The 18352-nt window shown below is 34.0% G+C and overlaps 1 protein-coding gene across 7 annotated transcripts in view; it reads left to right on the top strand.

The window, feature by feature from the left end:
• LOC145292018 (golgin subfamily A member 1-like) overlaps positions 1-18352 on the top strand; it is a 250205-nt gene that overhangs the window by 131325 nt on the left and 100528 nt on the right. For all 7 annotated transcript variants that reach the window (XM_080138020.1, XM_080138021.1, XM_080138017.1 and 4 more), the window contains 3 exons: positions 1000-1111; positions 10547-10642; positions 16987-17115. In XM_080138020.1, the coding sequence (XP_079994146.1) occupies positions 1000-1111; positions 10547-10642; positions 16987-17115 (337 nt within the window). The remainder of the gene's footprint in view (positions 1-999; positions 1112-10546; positions 10643-16986; positions 17116-18352) is intronic.

Genomic DNA, 18352 nt, shown 5'->3' with positions numbered 1-18352 from the left:
TGATGAAAACAGATGATGTCATTCGTTTTGTTGATAATAAAAGTATGGGAGGGTGAAAAAAAACTATCAGTAGGCTTCTAGGCTGTTAGTGAAAGCACTAAATGACATTAAAGAGGCTTCCAGACCGCTACTAAAACTAAAATTTTATCCCTCTCCACACACACAAGAGAAATTTTTTTTTTTTTATTGATCAGTGGGAAAAAAACTCAACAGGCCTCTAGAATGCTACTGAAAGCACTAATTAATGAGGCATTAAATTACTAAAATTATTAAGTACTTTATTTTTTATTCAAAAATAAAACTACTTAATATGTGAATTTTTGTTGTACAACATTTTCTTTTCATTACAGGTAAAATTTTGTTTGTTTTTTTCATATGTGTAGGATTCTGTACAAGTACCTTAAAAAAAAAAGTTTAAGAGTAACCTATCTTGCCTTTGCTAACAGTAATGTTACTACTTGTATTCGTAAAAAAAACACTTTAAAATAAAAGATAAAAATTTACCTATGTAAGTAGAAAAGTAACTTCTTGCTTTTAACACGTAAGTATGTAATAATACTTTCATCTGAAATGTGTTGGTTTAAGAGACCATCAATCTACACAAGGAGACCACCAGAGCACTAATAAAACCAACCGTCTAACCCCCTCCCATCTGTTTTATTAGTATTCAAATATATCCTTAAATAATGTGACAAACATTCAGTGTTTAAGTATTAGTAGTATAAATAGTTTTTTCATTCTCTATTGGTATATACATGTCTCTTTCTCTTTCTTCATATGCATTTCTCCTCATACTTCCACAAAATTAGTTTAGTTTGTTTTCTGCTAGTAAAAAATGTTTTTATTTTTCATTCCATATTTTAAGAAAAGGGAAATAAAATTTTAGTAAAAATGAAAACCATTTCATTTGTTATCTATACAATTAACCTGATTCATATACATATTAAGAATATTTTATGAAGTGTTTGCAAATTTATTTTTTTAAAAACTTTTTGTCAGCAATTTGTTAAAGGAAGAATGTAAAGCCCGAGCCCAAGCTGTGGAAACATTGACCATCGATCGAGCTGCTTTTGAAAAACGTGTTAATGAATTAACTGAAACAGTGAAACAGGTAAGTAAAACTAATCATCTTTTTTTTAAGTAGAAAATATGTTTGAATTTTGCCTTTATTTTTATGTTGTATCTCGTGTGTGGACACACATATATAATTGAGATTTTTAAGTGTACCAAATTAAGAATAGTTCTACTGATAGAAAGATGAAATCAGGATTTAAGACACCTCTATTAATAAATAATATTTGAAATAAAATAAATTTTTCCGACTATATGGGCTTTCGTAGGTTGATTAGCCAACATGACTGACTGAAGCTGACGTCATGTGGTAATTTAAAATTGCAAAATAGATAGAGGAATGGAATGCGTTTTAATAGTTTTTGATTAAAAAAAATAATTAAAACTAATAATGCCGATTTTTTTTTTTTGCGTCAAAAGTTGCAATTACTTTGTTTTTAAATAAATGTTATTCTTTAAAAAAAAATTAAAATTAAAAATAATTGAAATAATATTTCTCCAAAATTTTAATTCAAATTATACAGATGAACTAATCTTGTGATGAACCTATTTAATAAAAACATGTAAAATGTAAGTGGTGACTCGTATTGCTCTAGAACATGACAATGGTCAGATAATGAAATCAAATGCTACTGACAACAAACCTCCTTAGTGTCAAGGAAATAAAGGAAATTGTCACATGCATCTACATCCACTGTTTCAGTATATCATCCTTGTATCTTTGAGAACTGTTCACCCTTTTTTGAATCTTGTGGCCCAAAAACATGGTAATATATATATATATATATATATATATATATATATATATACACTAGCATTTCAGCCCTGCGTTACCCGGGTGTTTGGGTGTGTCTGTTGAGCAAAAAAAAAAAACAAAAAAAGCGTAAAATAAAAAAAGCGTAAAAAAAAATTGGTAGTAGGAAGGCAGGCTCGAACCGTACCGCGCAGGAGGAAAAAGAACGAGAAAAAACCCTGCCGTCTATGCTGTTACGACCCCCGCCAAACCGGAATGACATTTTTAAAATTAAGGCTAGACAATCGAAAGGAGAGGATGATTTTCAAAAATATTGGCGAAAAAAGCGCCCCCCTTCCCCTACTGAGAAAAGTTCCCAGTTGAAGGTTAAGGTATTAATGTTTTTAGCCAATTTTTCAATATTTGTCGTCTGAAAGGTCGGACTTTAAAACGATACTGATCTTGGTAAAATCCGTCGTCTCTGTCAAAAGTTTTAGGCAGATATGCAAACATACATGCATATATTTGTAGCTAAAATTTTCGACCCAAACCGATTAAAAAGCTTGCCCTATCTCTGAATACCCTTTATGTAAAATTTCAAATGCTTAGACCAGAAATTGTTTGAGTAATTTGGCAGAGACCGCAGAAGTCAATTTTTTTAAAACTATGACCCGTATTATGACCCCTTAAAATTTATTGTTTTGGGATCAAATCAAGTTATTAAGTTAGATCCATGTCCAAGGAACCTATCTCTAAAATTTCAAGTGTTTAGACCCAAAATTATCGGAGGAGTTTGGTAGAGTTCTCAAAGGTCGTTGAACTTTGACCCCTTAACAGCCAACTTTCTGGCCGGAAACCGATTACAAAGATTTTCCCAAATCTCAATACTCTGCATATCAAATTTTGAGTCTATAGACTTAAAATTTAGAGAGTTATTGTATAGGGAAATGTACACACAGACACGTTCACTTTTATAGATATACTAGCATGGGTGCCCGCGTTGCCTGGGTGTTTGGAGGTGTACGCTTAGCAAAAAAAAAAAAAAAAAAAAAAAAAAAATGGTCAATTCTTTTAACTTTGACCCCTATTATGACCCCTTAGCATTTATTGTTTGGGGCTCAAACTAAGTTATTAAGTTACATCCATATCCAACGAACCTATATCTAAAATTTCAAGTGTTTAGACCCAAAATTGTCGGAGTTTGGTAGAGTTCTCAAAAGTCAAATCGTTTAACTTTGACCCCTTAACAGCCAAATTTCTGGACGAAAACTGACCACATCGATTTTCCCAAATCTCAGTACCCTGTATATCAAATTTTCAGTCTGTAGACTAAAAATTGACAGTTATTGCGTAGGGAAATGTACACAGACACACACACAGACACGTTCACTTTTATAGATATACTAGCATTTCAGCCGGGCGTTGCCCGGGTGCTTGGCGGTGTATGCTGAGCAAACAAAAAAACAAAAACAAAAAAAAGGTCAATTGTTTTAAATCTGACCTCTATTATGACCCCTTAATATTTATTGTTTTGGGCTCAAATCGATTTATTAAGTTAGATCCATGTCCAAGAACCCTATATCTAAAATTTCAAGTGTTTAGACCCAAAATTGTCGGAGGAGTTCTCAAAGGTCAAACGTTGAACTTTGATCCCTTAACAGTCAAATTTCTGGCTGAAAACCGATCACATAGATTTTCCCAAATCTCACTACACTGTATGTTAAATTTCGAGTCTGTAGACTGAAAATTAACAGAGTTATTACGAAGAAAAATGTACACAGACACACAGACACATTCACTTTTATGTATGTATATATATATATATATATATATATATATATATATATATATATATATATATATATATATATATATATTATATGCTCTTTCCCTTCCTATTTTTTACTTTTCTTTTTTTCTGTCCTTTTTCTCTTTTCTTTCTTTTTTTAATGAACACCATAACTTTTTGTATGCTCAATTATCAATCTTAGTTTTTGTTCTGATTCTAACTGATGGCACTGCACTCAAATCATTTTTTTTTTTTTTACTTTTGAAATCATGACGATATATTGGTTACAATATAATATGAAATAATCAATAATAGAAAGTTGACTCTATAATAATATAAAATCTGCACAAATTAAAATATCATATTTAAGCATATTTTATGACCCGGCAACACTGGGCAGCCTTGTTAATATCAAAATAAAAGTAGGAAATTATATTGCCAGTCCACTTCGCTGCCAAAAATTTGGACATTATCAAGAATACTGCACCAGGAACGCAGTATGCCAAAAATTTGGCAGCAATGGACATCAGGAAGCAGAGTTCCAAGGAAACACAAAATGCATAAATTGTGATGAAAACTACCCAGAATACTTAACTCTCTGCCAAAACTTGATCAAAGAAAAAAGAATAAATGAAATATACAAAAAACTTTAGCTTCACCGAAACCAGAAGGATCATTGAATCAGTCTCCATAACAAACTGAATTAAGTTGTATGCAAATACAACAAAAAAAAAGAAAACACAGGAGTTAAAGAAATCTCAACCCCAAGAACTAGTTGAAACATTGTAGTAATTACCATCAACTCAAACAGCATTTAAAAATAACTCACAAACAACCAGAAGTAAAGCCTCATCAAATCCCAAAACACAAACACAGTTCCAATTCAAAGCATCACAGGAATAAACAACATCCCAAAACCTAATGAATGAACACCAAACACAGTAAAGAAAAAAACCAAACCCCTTACAAACCAAACTAAAAACTAATAAATTCCAAAAAGAGAGATACCGCTTCACATCAGGAACAAGAACAAATTTAAAACTCTAGAGACAATGGAGACAGATGAAAAAACACCTGACTCTGCAAATAACTAAAAAATATTATATAATGGAATTGCAGACGGGCAAAACCAACTATGAAGAAATAAAATTTATCATAGCAAAGTATAACTCCAATATAATTGGCTTACAAGAAACCCTGCTTAAAGAAACTGACAATCTAACTCTCAATGGATACCATATCCACAACCAAACATAGATCAAAAATAAATAACTGACCAATTAGCAACATCTCAATTATAATGAAATACCAGATACTTCATATGGAATTACAAATTCATCAAACCTTCAAGCAGTAGCAATAAAAGCTTCACTCCATTAAACAACAACTATTTGTTCAATCTATATCCCACCTAAATACAAGTAAATAAAACTGAAATAGAAAACCTGATAGCACAACTCTCTATCTCTTTCATTTTAATGTGGGACTTTAATGCCCACGACAAAATATGGGTGTGTGAAAATATCAACCAAACTGGAAAAATTATTGAATCACTACTGGAATCAGTTGAAAGATATATACTCAATGACAAAGCACACACATACCTTCACCCAGGCACAGGAATGACGTCAGCTATTGATCTAACTCTATACTCTTCCACAATATTTATTAACTTTTAGTGGGAGGTACTTCCCAATTTTCCTCCAAACTCATAAATCTGCAACAGAAGAAATAAAATTAAAATGACAAATCCATAAAACTAATTAGATTAAATTCAATAAACTTTGCTCAACATTAATCAGCCAAAAAATAGCTAACAAACCAGATCCAATGTTAGCTTTCACCAAAATTCTAAGCAAAATAGCAATCAAAACATTTCTGAAATCTTCTACTAACCATACCCAAAATCAATGCTATCGTTCACAATGGAATGTAAAGATGTAAAGAGACAATAACCACCAGGAGAAAATGTTAAAATAACACACAAAAACCAACCTCCATACTGGCAAAACTATATCTCTAAACTAAACAGTAAAACTCCACGAAAAAAATGTGGGAAAGATAAGTGGGAAAAAAATTTTAGAACACTAATAAGCTATATAAGCACACCAAATGGAAGATAAACCATAGATAAAAAGAAATCGCAAACATAATCGCAACTGGATTCAGCCAAAACTCCTCATTCAATCACTACTCCCCTAAATTCCAAAAATGTAAAAATAATACAGAAAGAGAAAAATTCAATTTCACATCCAACAATAAGAAATACTACAACTTCTCATTTACTATAACAGAACTTAAAAACTTGTTGCATAAAAGTAAAGGAACAGTTTCTGGACCAGACGATATCCATTATCAATTTCTGAAACACCTGCCAGACACCTCCATCAACATACTTCTACAGATCATTAACAACATATGGTGGTCCAACAACCTCATCAAACACTGGCTCGAAGCCAATATCATCCCGATTCCTCAGCCAGGAAAGGACCACTCTAATCATCGTCCCATCAAGTTGTATCTGTAAAACAATTGAAAGAACAGACAATACAAGGTTGATATGGCATTTATATATATAGATAACATTATATCCAAATATCAAAGTGGATTCAGATAAATCCAGTGTTCTAATGACCAACTTATCTAACTAGAAACATTCATCCATAATAGTATAATAAGAAACTCCCATGTCATCTCAATCTTTTTTGATCTGGAGAAAGCATATGATACTATATGGAGATATGGGATTCTAAAAAACATTCACTATATAGGAAGAATTCCTTTCAAAACATGAAGTATTATATATTATTATCTTTTTTTTAATCCTTTGAGATGAGTAATTTGTATATTTATTTATTTCTCTATCCACTGCATCACATGGTGCAGTGGATAGAGGCATTGAATCTCTATGGTTCCAGGTGAACATTGTTTGAAGATAACAGTTTCAATCCTACCCAAAGCAGACCAGAGGATTAGTTGGCTAAAACGTGGTAAGACAACAACAACTATGGAAGGCTACTGAGGATACAGTTAAGAGACTCGGCATTCCTATCCTGTTGCAGTTAACCACTTGAAGAAGGCCAGAGGATGAGTTGGTCGAAACGTGGTGAAACAATAACTATGGAGATGAGGATAACAGTCCACAAAATAAATATACATATAAAGTATCTTTGGGAAACACAACATCAAACCAATACATGCAAGAAACAAGAGTATGACAGTGTAGTATACTATCCAATACTCTATTTCTAATTAAAATCACTGGTATAACTAAAACTGTTAACATGGGATTTGAAAAAGCACTATTCATTGATGATTTCTCTATTACTTGTTCATTACCAAACCTGCCAACAATAGAAAGATAAAGGTAACAGTGCCTCAACAAAATAGACCATTTGATTAATCAAAATAGATTTAAATTATCCAAAAGCAAAACCACATGCGTCCACTTCTGCAGGAGACAAAAATACCACCTCGACCCACAACTCAAATTAGATGGACAACCAGTAGTACAACATACCAAATTCTTAGGAATCACTTATTTACAATTAGAAACTTAAAACAAAAATGTTTAAAAACAGTAAATATCTTAAAAATAAACTAGACTGAGGAGCAGACCAGACTATAATGCTTAAAATATATCATACACAAATCAGATCCAAACTGGAGTACAATTGTGCTATATACAGCTTCACTTGCAAATCTTTAAAAAAAACTTACTAACTATAGAGAATCAAGGTTTAAGATTTAGCCTATGGAACCTCACTAATGGAAAGCCTGTACAGTAGAACCCTGGGATACAGCATTAAAAATTAGTAACAGAGAGTTTCAGATCAGAGTTGAGCAGAGATGTGACCCCTCCCCACCTCATCCATCCGTCTGTCGCTGTCTGTGAAAAGGGTTGAGACTTTGAAAAGAACTTACAAAATCTGAATGAGAATTGTAAAAACATTTGTACATAATTTTATGAGAATTAAGCTTTTGTAGATAGACAAAAAAAAAAAAAAAAAATGTAATGCCTCCTTCGAGGTTAGGACTCTTATTTCTCTGGATTCTCGGCACGTGTCGTCTAGACTCCTCTGAGGCTGTTACATAAAATCTGGCATGCTGAAAGCGAATATCGAAGCAGCAGGCAGGAAGAAAGACAAACGATTGTAGTCTATCTACAAAAGCTTAATTCTCATAAAATTATGTACAAAATGTTTTTACAATTCTCATTCAGATTTTGTAAGTTCTTTTCAAAGTCTCAACTCTCTTCACAAACAGCGACCAATGGATGGATGAGGTGGGGAGGGGTCACGTCTCTGCTCTGCGACTCAACTCTTCTCTGGCTAATTTTCGCACGACAGTCGTATATATAGTAAGGTAAGTGGATGGGGGTGGAAATTCTCCCCAGCCAATAAGATTTTGCCACAAAATCTCCACAAAATCCTAAGCCCCAGGTCCCTGGGTGGGCACCGTTCCCACAGCTGAAATTCTCTCACCATTTTCAAGGACAGATGTTAATTCTGACATCCGACCCTGGGTTCATTTAAGACCAGACAAGGTTCTAAGTGAAATTTCCTGTTATCAACTTTTAGCCGTAAAAATATAGTTCTCTGGTTTTCAAACAATATCTATTTTGACATGAAATAAATATGTATATTTATCTTCTTTATCTTAAATCCTTGGGTTACCTGGTGTCACCCGGGAATACAAAGCTACCTTAGCGTAGTTCTAACACTCCTCAATGGGGAATTACGTTACAGTATATAATACACATGTATATAATCAAATAACATTATAAATAACACCGTAAAGCGGGCCCAGAAAAACATTGTATTCCACATCATAACCTGAAAAAACTGTATCTTAGAGCCACCGTATCCCAGGGTCCTAATGTATGAACCAATGCCACTAAACAAACTTACCCACCCAGTGAATAGGTCAACAAAAGTACCATGTTCTCTTGAAATGAACAGCAACCTAAAACAAACTTATAAATTGTGACCAAATTACTTGATTGCAAATAACCAATGACAAATATTTATTTTTCTATTAACTAAAACTTTATGAAAACTACAATTTCATGTTGCGCTGCATAAATCGTTTTAATTTCAACAAGTTTATTGATTTTTCCGTCTTAAAATAGTGTTCATTTTATTTTTATTTTCACATGTATTCTCTTTTAATTATTTTCAATTTTTTGGAAAAAAATTGAAATTTATTACTTTTTCCTTCTTTCAAAATTAAACTGTAAAAAGGTTTATATTGTTTATTAAAAATTAAAATTGGAAAACGTTCATAAACAATATTTCTTTCAAAATTATAAAAAAGAAATCTACTTCTGTTGTGTAAAATTGAAAGTTAAAACTATAGCCACCACTTTTAACAAATAAATAAAAAATTATATTGCTCAATATTCATAAAACTACTTATTTGTGGAAAATTTAAATGCAATATTCGTTTTCAGCATATCCGAAAACCTATCAAAGTTGAAAATGTTAAGATGGAAACCAAGTAAAAGTTTACCATGTAAAATTATAAAAAGTTTGGTACTTATGTATTTATGGTACCATGTGTCAAAAAAGTTGTTTAAAATAAAAAAAATAAAAAAACTGTTTATTCTTTTAAAATAGTTGAAAATTTAAAAAAGTTCTGTATTGTTAAAAAAAAAAGTGTTTATTCCTATTTTTCTTTTTAAAGAAGGTTGTTTTCATAATATTTATATTTAAAAAAGAAGTTCTGCTTATTTAAAACTGATAACTTCTGAAATACCAATATCATTGCTTTTATATAGTTGGCAAAGTAACTTAACGGTGATTGGTTTTGTTCCTTTTATGTAATGAAGGGTTCGAGGTTATTTTTCCACCTAAACTCCAGTCTTGCCTATGTTTTGGTTGCGATTCAAGTCATATATACAGGGTGGAATGATAAATTTGTCGCCCTAAAGAAAACAACACTACAGCTTTATTTATAAAATTTTATTGAAAATATCAATTCAGGTAATTTGATTATGTAGTAGAGCTGACATATATTTAATGTAGCTGCCTTCAGCCTCAATCACTGCCTCGATATGGGTCTAGAACTGGGAGCATGCCTTTTCCACAAGCGCCAACGGAAGGTCGGCAAATACTCAGCAATCAGGCTGGCTTTGGTGTTGTGGGAGGTCATGTTGGTGATGTTCTTGACTTATGACCAAACGAAGTAGTCCAGCGGGTTCAGGTCTAGGAAGGAGAGGGATCAGTGAGAGAAGGGTACAAAGTCGTAGCACTCCTTCTGAAGCCAAGCCTGGGTTTCTTTGGACTTGTGGGTTGGCACCAAGTCCTGCTGCCATACTCAGGATCTGTCAGCAGCCACTTGATTGCACCAGGGGATCACCACACTCTTCAGAACATCCAAGTACATTTTGGTGTTAACTTTCAAGTCAACTTCAAAGATGTGAGGTGACATGATGTGGTCTTCACTTGAAGCAACACCAAAGATCATAACTGTAGCTGGAAACTTTGTTGAGCTGTGCCCTCAAGCGTTAAACCGTCTGGATTTACATTTTGAGAGTGCTGATAATGGTCCTGTTGTCATAACTTGGATCGGTAGAGCGCATGAGTCGTACAGTGGCTCATCTCTAATCTCGTTCATCAGACATGATAGAAGGCACCTATCACTCTTGGGATTTGTACACAACTGGCCAACTAAAAAAGAAAACCAATTTTCATCAAACAAATATGGAATCATGTCATCTTTTCTAGGGCGACAATTTTATTGTTCCATCCTGTATATATTTTTTTTACTTATTTCACTACTATATATTGGGTACAATATAATAATTAAAAGAGAATTGATTCGATAATAATAAATACAAAATCTGCATAAATTAAAATATCATATTTAAGCATATCTTATGATTGGACAATGCCAGATGCCTGGCTAGTGTAACATAATTGTGATTATTTTTCATTTTCATTTTGATACAGAAATCTCAACAATTGTCTTCATTAGAATCTTCTAATACAGAATTAGAAAATAATCATCAAACCTTACAGAGAACATATGAGATTTATAAAACAAAAGTAAGTTCTTCATTTTTAATTTTGACTCTTTCAAATCGATGGTTGTTATTTAATGATTAAATATGATGTAATAAACTTTTAGTCGTTCTTCTAACAGTAAAATAGCTTGAGATGTCATAAAAAATATTTGTATAAAAATATACAAACGAAATTGTTATTTTCAGAAAAAAAACATTGAGAGATGAGAGTAATTCCTTTTATCAATTCAACATAGATAATAAAAATCTTAATTTCAATTGCTTTCAAATATTTCTTCAAATATTGACACTTCAATAAGATTGCAACAAAACTGTTTTTTTTTTTATTGTGTTTACTTTTTTTGGTGGTTTCTAATAACTTTTGACAGACATAATTAAATAGTTTTTCATTTTCATTAACATTATGTCTATACTTTTTTAGGCATAATTTATCATTTTATATAATCTTTCTCTAGGTAAACTGAACTCTATTCATTTCTCTTAGAGAATCTTAAATTCTTTCAAATCAGATACTAGACAGAAAATGCAAAATATCAGAGTAAATCAACATTGCTGCATGAATATAAGTTTTATAGAGTTGAACTCTTTCTTTTTTTAACATTGCTTTTAAACTGTAAGAATTATTTTTTCTTTTATGTAAGCACGCTGAAAACCATTTGGGAAAATTTTATTTCCCTATGAAGGTCACAAAAACATGGCTATGGGGTCTTTTTTTTTTTTAATTACATTTTCACCCCAAACAAGGCACATTGCCATTGTGGTGTAGGGGGCTACTATCAGGGGCAGCAACTACTGGGGTACTATGTAGGGATTTGGGCAGCAAGATGTCGGTTCACATTACACTTGAACTTCTGCATGTCAGTACTGTTGGGGAAGCAGGGACCTGGAATGGAATTCCAGATTCTAGCGGTTCTGGGGAAGAAACTACTGGAGTAGAAAGATCTTTTACATCTAGGGATCTCTACTGTGTTGGGGTGGGATTTAGCTGCCTGTCGGGTTTGTCGAGGGTGTCTACGTCGTGGGGGCACAAGTGTCTGCAGTTTGTCAGAGCATTCACCATTAAAATACTTGTAGAACAGGCAGAGGGATGCAACATTTCGACGATGGGACAGAGGCTGAAGCTTAGATACCAGTTCAGGGCCTATCAGATTGGTGACTCTCTTTTGAACCTTGTCTAGGAGCGAGAGACTAGCAGCAGATGCACCAGCCCAAATGTGACAGCAATACTCCATACATGGACAAATGGTGGCCTTATAGAGGTACACGATACTTTCAGGTGTCAGTAGTTTTCTAGCACGGTAGAGAGAGAGCCTACCTTCTTTGCAGTGGCCCTGGCAATGTTTTCAATATAATTGTTCCAACTCATGTTTCCTGTGAACGTTAGGCCAAGCAGTTTGAAAGATGTACTCTCAGACAGGGAGTCACTGGCCATTACTATTGGTGGCAGAGAAGGTTTCTTGTAATTATTGAAGGAAACCAGTTTAGTCTTGGCAGCATTGAATGTGACCATCCATTTTTGTCCCCCATTTCACTACAGATTGGAGGTCATCCTCTAGTGTTTCTGCCATTTATTTAGATATGTGTTCATTTGTTTTCCTGTCATGGCTGTTATAGAGTGTGATGTCATCAGCATATATACCCATCTCAGAGGCAGTTTTGTCGGGGAGGTCATTAATAAATATTAGGAACAATAGAGGTCCAAGGATAGACCTCTGAGGCACTCCCGCATTTATATAACACTGTTTAGATGTATGACCGTCGAGGACAACCTGGATTTTTCTCTTATCTAAGAAGGATTTAATTATGTTATTTTCCTGAGAAGACCCTCATGCCATACCCTGTCAAAAGCCTTAGATATATCTAGAGCTACCACTCTGCTCTCCCCCAGTTTGTCCAGTGAATGGTATATATGTTCAGAGATTACAGTGAGGATGTCTGCTGTGGAACGGGCTTGTCTAAATCCATATTGTTTATCAGTCAGAAGTTTAGCATCTGTAAGGTGACGGACTAGAGCATGGTTAATTATGGTCTCAAATATTTTGGCGAAAAGTGGGAGGAGGCTAATGGGACGATAATTTGCTGGGTCAGTTCTTTCGCCAGAATTCTTGAATACTGGTACCACAGAAGCAGTTTTCCAACAGCCCGGAAAGCATGATTCATTAAGGCATTTGTTGTAGAGTTTGGAGAGAACTGGAGCTACTTCGGCTGAGCACTTTTTTAATAGCACAGCTGGGATGAGATCAGGTCCACATGCTTTTGAAGTGTCAAGGTTTTTTATGATAGCATGTACCTGAACAGGGGTGATTTTTAGATCGTCTAGCGTGGCGTCTGTCCGCAAAGGAAAGTCAGGCAAGGGGTGGTTGGAAGGGTCCAGTATGGAGTTTGAGGCAAACCGGCTTGCAAGCATACTAGCTTTGTCGGTTGCTGAGCAAACAATCTTGTGATTGTTGGTTAGTGGGGGAATTGTTGATTGCCCATTATTTACTACACTGTTCTAGATTTTCCAGAAGTCACGAGTTCCTAATTTTTGTGCTTCGATGCGTTTTTTAGTGGTTTCCGTAAATTCTCTCTTAGCTGTCGCTATTTCTTTCTTAATGTTACTTCTAGCTTCTATATACTTATGTCTGTTTGAACTGGACTTATGTCGGTTAAATCTGCGGTATGCATGCTGCCTTTGAGCAATGGCAGTTGCGCAAGTCGAAGTAAACCATTGGGGAGATTGGGGCTTGCTATAAAATTTCCACATGGGAACATGTGCTTCAATTGCTGTTTTGAACCATTCAGTGGTCTCATTTGCGCACTGTTCAGCAGGAAGAAAAAAAATATTTCCCCATAGGGCATCTCTGATAAGATCTCTGACGGCTTCCCAGTCAGCCTTTTTATAATAACTCGTTGTTTTGAGCACTGGCTCTTCAGTTTTGGCTCTAGAGTTTAGGGCGATTTCAACCATTTATCACTGCATGATCAGCGTTCCCGAGTGGGCTGTGGGCCTTCGTTATGCAGTCATCAGGAACTGTGGTCAAAAACAGATCTAGAAGTGATGCGTGTTGTTCTTCCTGGTCAGGGAAACGGGTTGAAAACGTAACAATTTGTGATAGGGAGTGAGATATAGCGAAGCTATGTGTTGTGCTGCCTGCTGCATCTGTGTGAATAGAGAATCCAAGCCAGTTTTTGTGGTGAACATTAAAGTCACCAAATACATGTACTTGTGCGCTAGTGTCGAGGGAGAGTGCTGTGTCTATGCTGTCAGAGACTTTGTTTATTATGGTGCAGTCGAGGGAGAGCGGTAGAGAAAATAAAAGTAGCTAATGTTATGTTGTATGTTTAGTCTAAAGCACATAAAGGCTTGATCATCCGTTTCTAGGTTTGTTTCTCTAGTCAGGGAGGAGGGTGTTACAAATGTAGACTCCAAGTCGATGCATATGTCTGTCAGAGTCCTTACGGCAGAGTGGGAGATAGCCAGGCATGTTAAAGTAGTTAGAGGGGATGGAGGAGTGTAGGTTAGTCTCGCTTAGTGCTAAGATATCCGGGGTATTTGTTAGGAGAAATGCTTCAACATCAGCTAAATTAGTTCTAAGCCCACGGATGTTAGTGAATGCAAGCCTCAAGGGAGGAGACAAGTTGGATTTGTTTGTCCCTAGGCTTGGTTTAAGCTTATTTTTTGATCGTACTGTCATCATGTTTTTAAAGAGTTTCAGTTAGGTAAGGGGGAGCTGAACAAGAGGTTATGCAGGGTATCAGACATGCAACACAAGTAGACCATTAGCTGACCTTTCTTCAACTAGGACTGTGGCCTCAGGAAAGCCCATCAGGGATGAGTGCAGAGTCCCCTTCCATGTGCGACATGGCACTACCAACATCCCGATATTATACAACTGTTAATGGAGCAGCCGCTCTAAGTGCTACCAAAGAGTTAGGGCACCTGTACTACCAGTCGGAAACAGCAGCCAGGAACTGTCAATCCGCTACCCTCAACCCATCCGAAGAAGGTCACCCCAATCTAATTGCACAGGCATGTGTGGTACTCAAGCACTCCCAAGTGCCCAGTTTTGAGGGATGGGATGTGTCGGGAGTGGGGAAACGGCATTCATTGCCCTAGAAAAGAAACAAGATCTACCACTAAGTGTTTTGTCGATTCACTGTGATAGTGTCTCTGCGCCTGACTAATATGTATGTAGGAGTATGGAAGCTGGGCGATAGACAGAGCCTATTTCCTCCTTAAGCAATTTAGGTTTGCAGACCGGTAATTTGTTTGAGTCACCAGCTCTAGGAAGGTTGTCATCCAAGACTGGAGAGGCCTCCCTCCCCTTTGGTTTAGTTTCAAAGTTTTCCTTCTCCTAGATGGGTGATCTGGGAAGATCTACTGGGTCCATCAGCCCTGAGAGGGTTTGCTCCGCGCCTGGGTCCTAATCCAGGTATTTCTGCGACCCCCGCGTGGTTAGTTAATGTTACAGGGTTAATTTGTAGAGGTTATATATCTAATGAATAGTTACACTCATCAAAGTGATTTAGGGACATGCAGTGGAAGCAGTTATGTGAGCAGGCTTGTTAGAAAGGCGTTAGTGCGGATTAAGACTTTTACCTTTAGGTTTTTCCATTTTTTTAACTTTATGTTAGTTTAGGTACAGGATAACGTTATAGTGTGAGTAGGTATTTTTTTTTTTATACCAGAAACTCTCTTAACATCTTATGGTTCAGCTGTGTTAAGTTTTTCCTCTATTTTTTGCTAATATAAAAATCATTAAAAGCATAAATTCTATTTTTATTCACTATTACATCATATCTATCAATTTTTAATTCCTGACCATAATTTCAATTTCTAATAAAACTTAATTCTTTTTTTTTTTTATCATCGATTGCTATGCTTTTGTTTTTCTAGGCTTTAATGCATGAACATTTAGTTTTGTTGGCATGCTGAACAATAAGTTACGGTTTTAATAATTTGCTATGTAATAAGCTGCAATCCAATAATTTAAATTATACTTTTATATTCATAATAACTAGAGAAATACCCGTCCTTGAAGTGGTAACATTAATTCCTCAAACAGTTTTGCACTACTTTCATATCCTCTTACGAAGACTAGTATTAAGATATAATGATGCTAAACCTTACTTCTAGAATCCTTATTCTAATTTTGATCAAGATCCATTTTGATCAAGATTTTGATTCTAGAAAATGTCTCACATTTAAAGCTTCAACTTTAGGGGTCTTAAAAAGAAATTGAAATTCAGAGAATCTTGCTTAATTAGTGTTTAATGACTATTCATCAAATTCAATACAAATTTGAAATCTTTGAATTTTTAAGTAAAAGCTTGTGCTAAAAACTGTTAAAATACTCCAAAGAAACCAAAATTTGAGGAATATTATTAATTGTTAAAATTTCATAAAAAAAACAAAACAATTGCAATTAAATGGTCACACGTTTCTTTAATAAGATCATTTGAAAAATCGCCATTGCAGAAGGTGCAGACTATAGGCTACATTATGACCCCTTTAGGCATAACAAGTGTGTTCCAAAATTCATAATGATAAGTTATGTATATATACTAATGTGTAGGATAGAATCCTGTGTATACAAATATATAAACATATACACATGTCAGTACTTGTGCATTTACTGACCCATTTTTCCATGAATATTGCCATGGCATACCCTGGTAGCTTACGTAGACCAATGAAATTTGGCAAAAACACTCAACCAATGGAAAATGGATTGACCATACAACATCACTAACGCACTGTGTGTTTAGCCAATTGGAAATCTCAGTATATAACAGTTAATAAATTGGAAGAAAATATTAGTTTTAACCGTGCAAAAACTGTAAATCATTAAAAAAATTTGCACATGTCATCATGAATTTGGTAAGTTTAGATAATATTTTACAGTCAAATCCGTATTTAACAGGAAGAAACAAAATGTTGGGAGGATCATCGAATTGCTCTGAGTTTTTAGAGGATTTCATCATAATTGCTCTGACCCCCAACATTTGAAATGAATGGCTCTTGTCATGAGGAAGCGCTTTTTTTTTTTTTTTTTTTGACATTTTAAAATTTGATCAGTGCTTGGCATATTCCAGTCATTTATGTTAGTTGTCAGATATGTCGAGGCAACATCACAGAAATATGAGTTAGTAAATGCAAAAGTACTCACTCTTCATATAGAGATAACATCTGTAAAACAGTTTTATTTGTCAGAAATATGCAAAATGAAAAATACTTCATATACAAAGTTTTAATGTTGAAAGATGTTTATAAATTAGCTTTCTAAGACGTAGGCATATTTTTATAGTTTATAGAATCTTTAACATTTTTTGTGGTATTGTTTCATGAGAACCAATATTTAGATTCGCTATTTTTCTTTGTAGATGAGCAAGATCGTTGATGAAAGAGGAGATCAGATTGAACAATTACAAGAACGAGTGAAAACACTTGAAAAGAGATTGAATGATCATGGCCTTTCAGAAGATGACAGAATCAAAGCTTTAGAAACAGAGGTAACTAGCTTGAAAAAAAAAAAGAATTAACAGACAAAAGTGGGGATTCAAATAAATTTATACAACACGTTAACTCTATTGAAATAACAAAGAAGTTTCTTTTTGTCATGTATTTGAAAGAATTTAACACTGAAGCAGTTAAAGTTGTAAGATAAATTATTTAAAACTTTTCTGTCATGAATTCATTTTAGTTATTGATGCCACAATATCATAATTTTACTAAAATATATAATTTAAAAAGCACTATATTTATATAGTTCATTTCAAATTATGTCTAGTAATACTGATGAGTCTTAAAAAGATGAAAGAGAAGAAGTTGTCAACCTATTTGTTATGTCCAGTTCAAGCCTCTGCTATTGAGCACTATTATTACTAACCGTATATGTACTTACTGATTCTACATTATATAGAATTTAGTTCTCTCCTTTTCCATGTTGACTGATGTCCAAAGGTTGAATACCAAACTGCAGAGTCAACAATGACTTTGCAACTGGTTTTGAAGCATCGATGAGCAGTAATTATCATTTCCTATACTGAAGATTATGTAAGTATTAAACACGTGTCTGTAGGTAAAAATATTAACTTCCAGCCTCTGAAAGTAAGCTTACTGTATATGTCTACTGATTAAACATTATATAGAATTTAGATGACTTTCTAACTGGGTTTGAATCCTTCAAACAACAGTAATTTATTAGGTAAGATAATATGGTATATAAAAAAGATTAATGTGAATAGAAATTCCTTATGTTTTGAGAAAAAAAAAAGGATAACTGCATTAATATGGTAAACTGAGAAAAAATACATATGCTATGGGACTAAATAACATTTGATATGAAACTAAATAACATTTGATATGGGATTGAATAACATTTGATATGGGATTAAATAACATTTGATATGGGACTAAATAACATTTGATATGGGACTAAATAACATTTGATATGGGATTGAATAACATTTGATATGGGACTAAATAACATTTGATATAGGACTAAATAACATTTGATATGGGACTAAATAACATTTGATATGGAACTAAATAACATTTGATATGGGATTGAATAACATTTACTATCGGACTAAATAACATTTGATATGGGACTAAATAACATTTGATATGGGATTGAATAACATTTGATATGGGACTAAATAACATTTGATATGGAACTAAATAACATTTGATATGGGATTGAATAACATTTACTATGGGACTAAATAACATTTGATATGGGACTAA

This window comes from Euprymna scolopes, chromosome 13 (genome assembly GCF_053919585.1).
Source record: "Euprymna scolopes isolate OS-2025 chromosome 13, ASM5391958v1, whole genome shotgun sequence".
Lineage (NCBI taxonomy): Eukaryota > Metazoa > Mollusca > Cephalopoda > Sepiida > Sepiolidae > Euprymna > Euprymna scolopes.
This window is presented reverse-complemented; position numbering and strand designations above follow the sequence as displayed.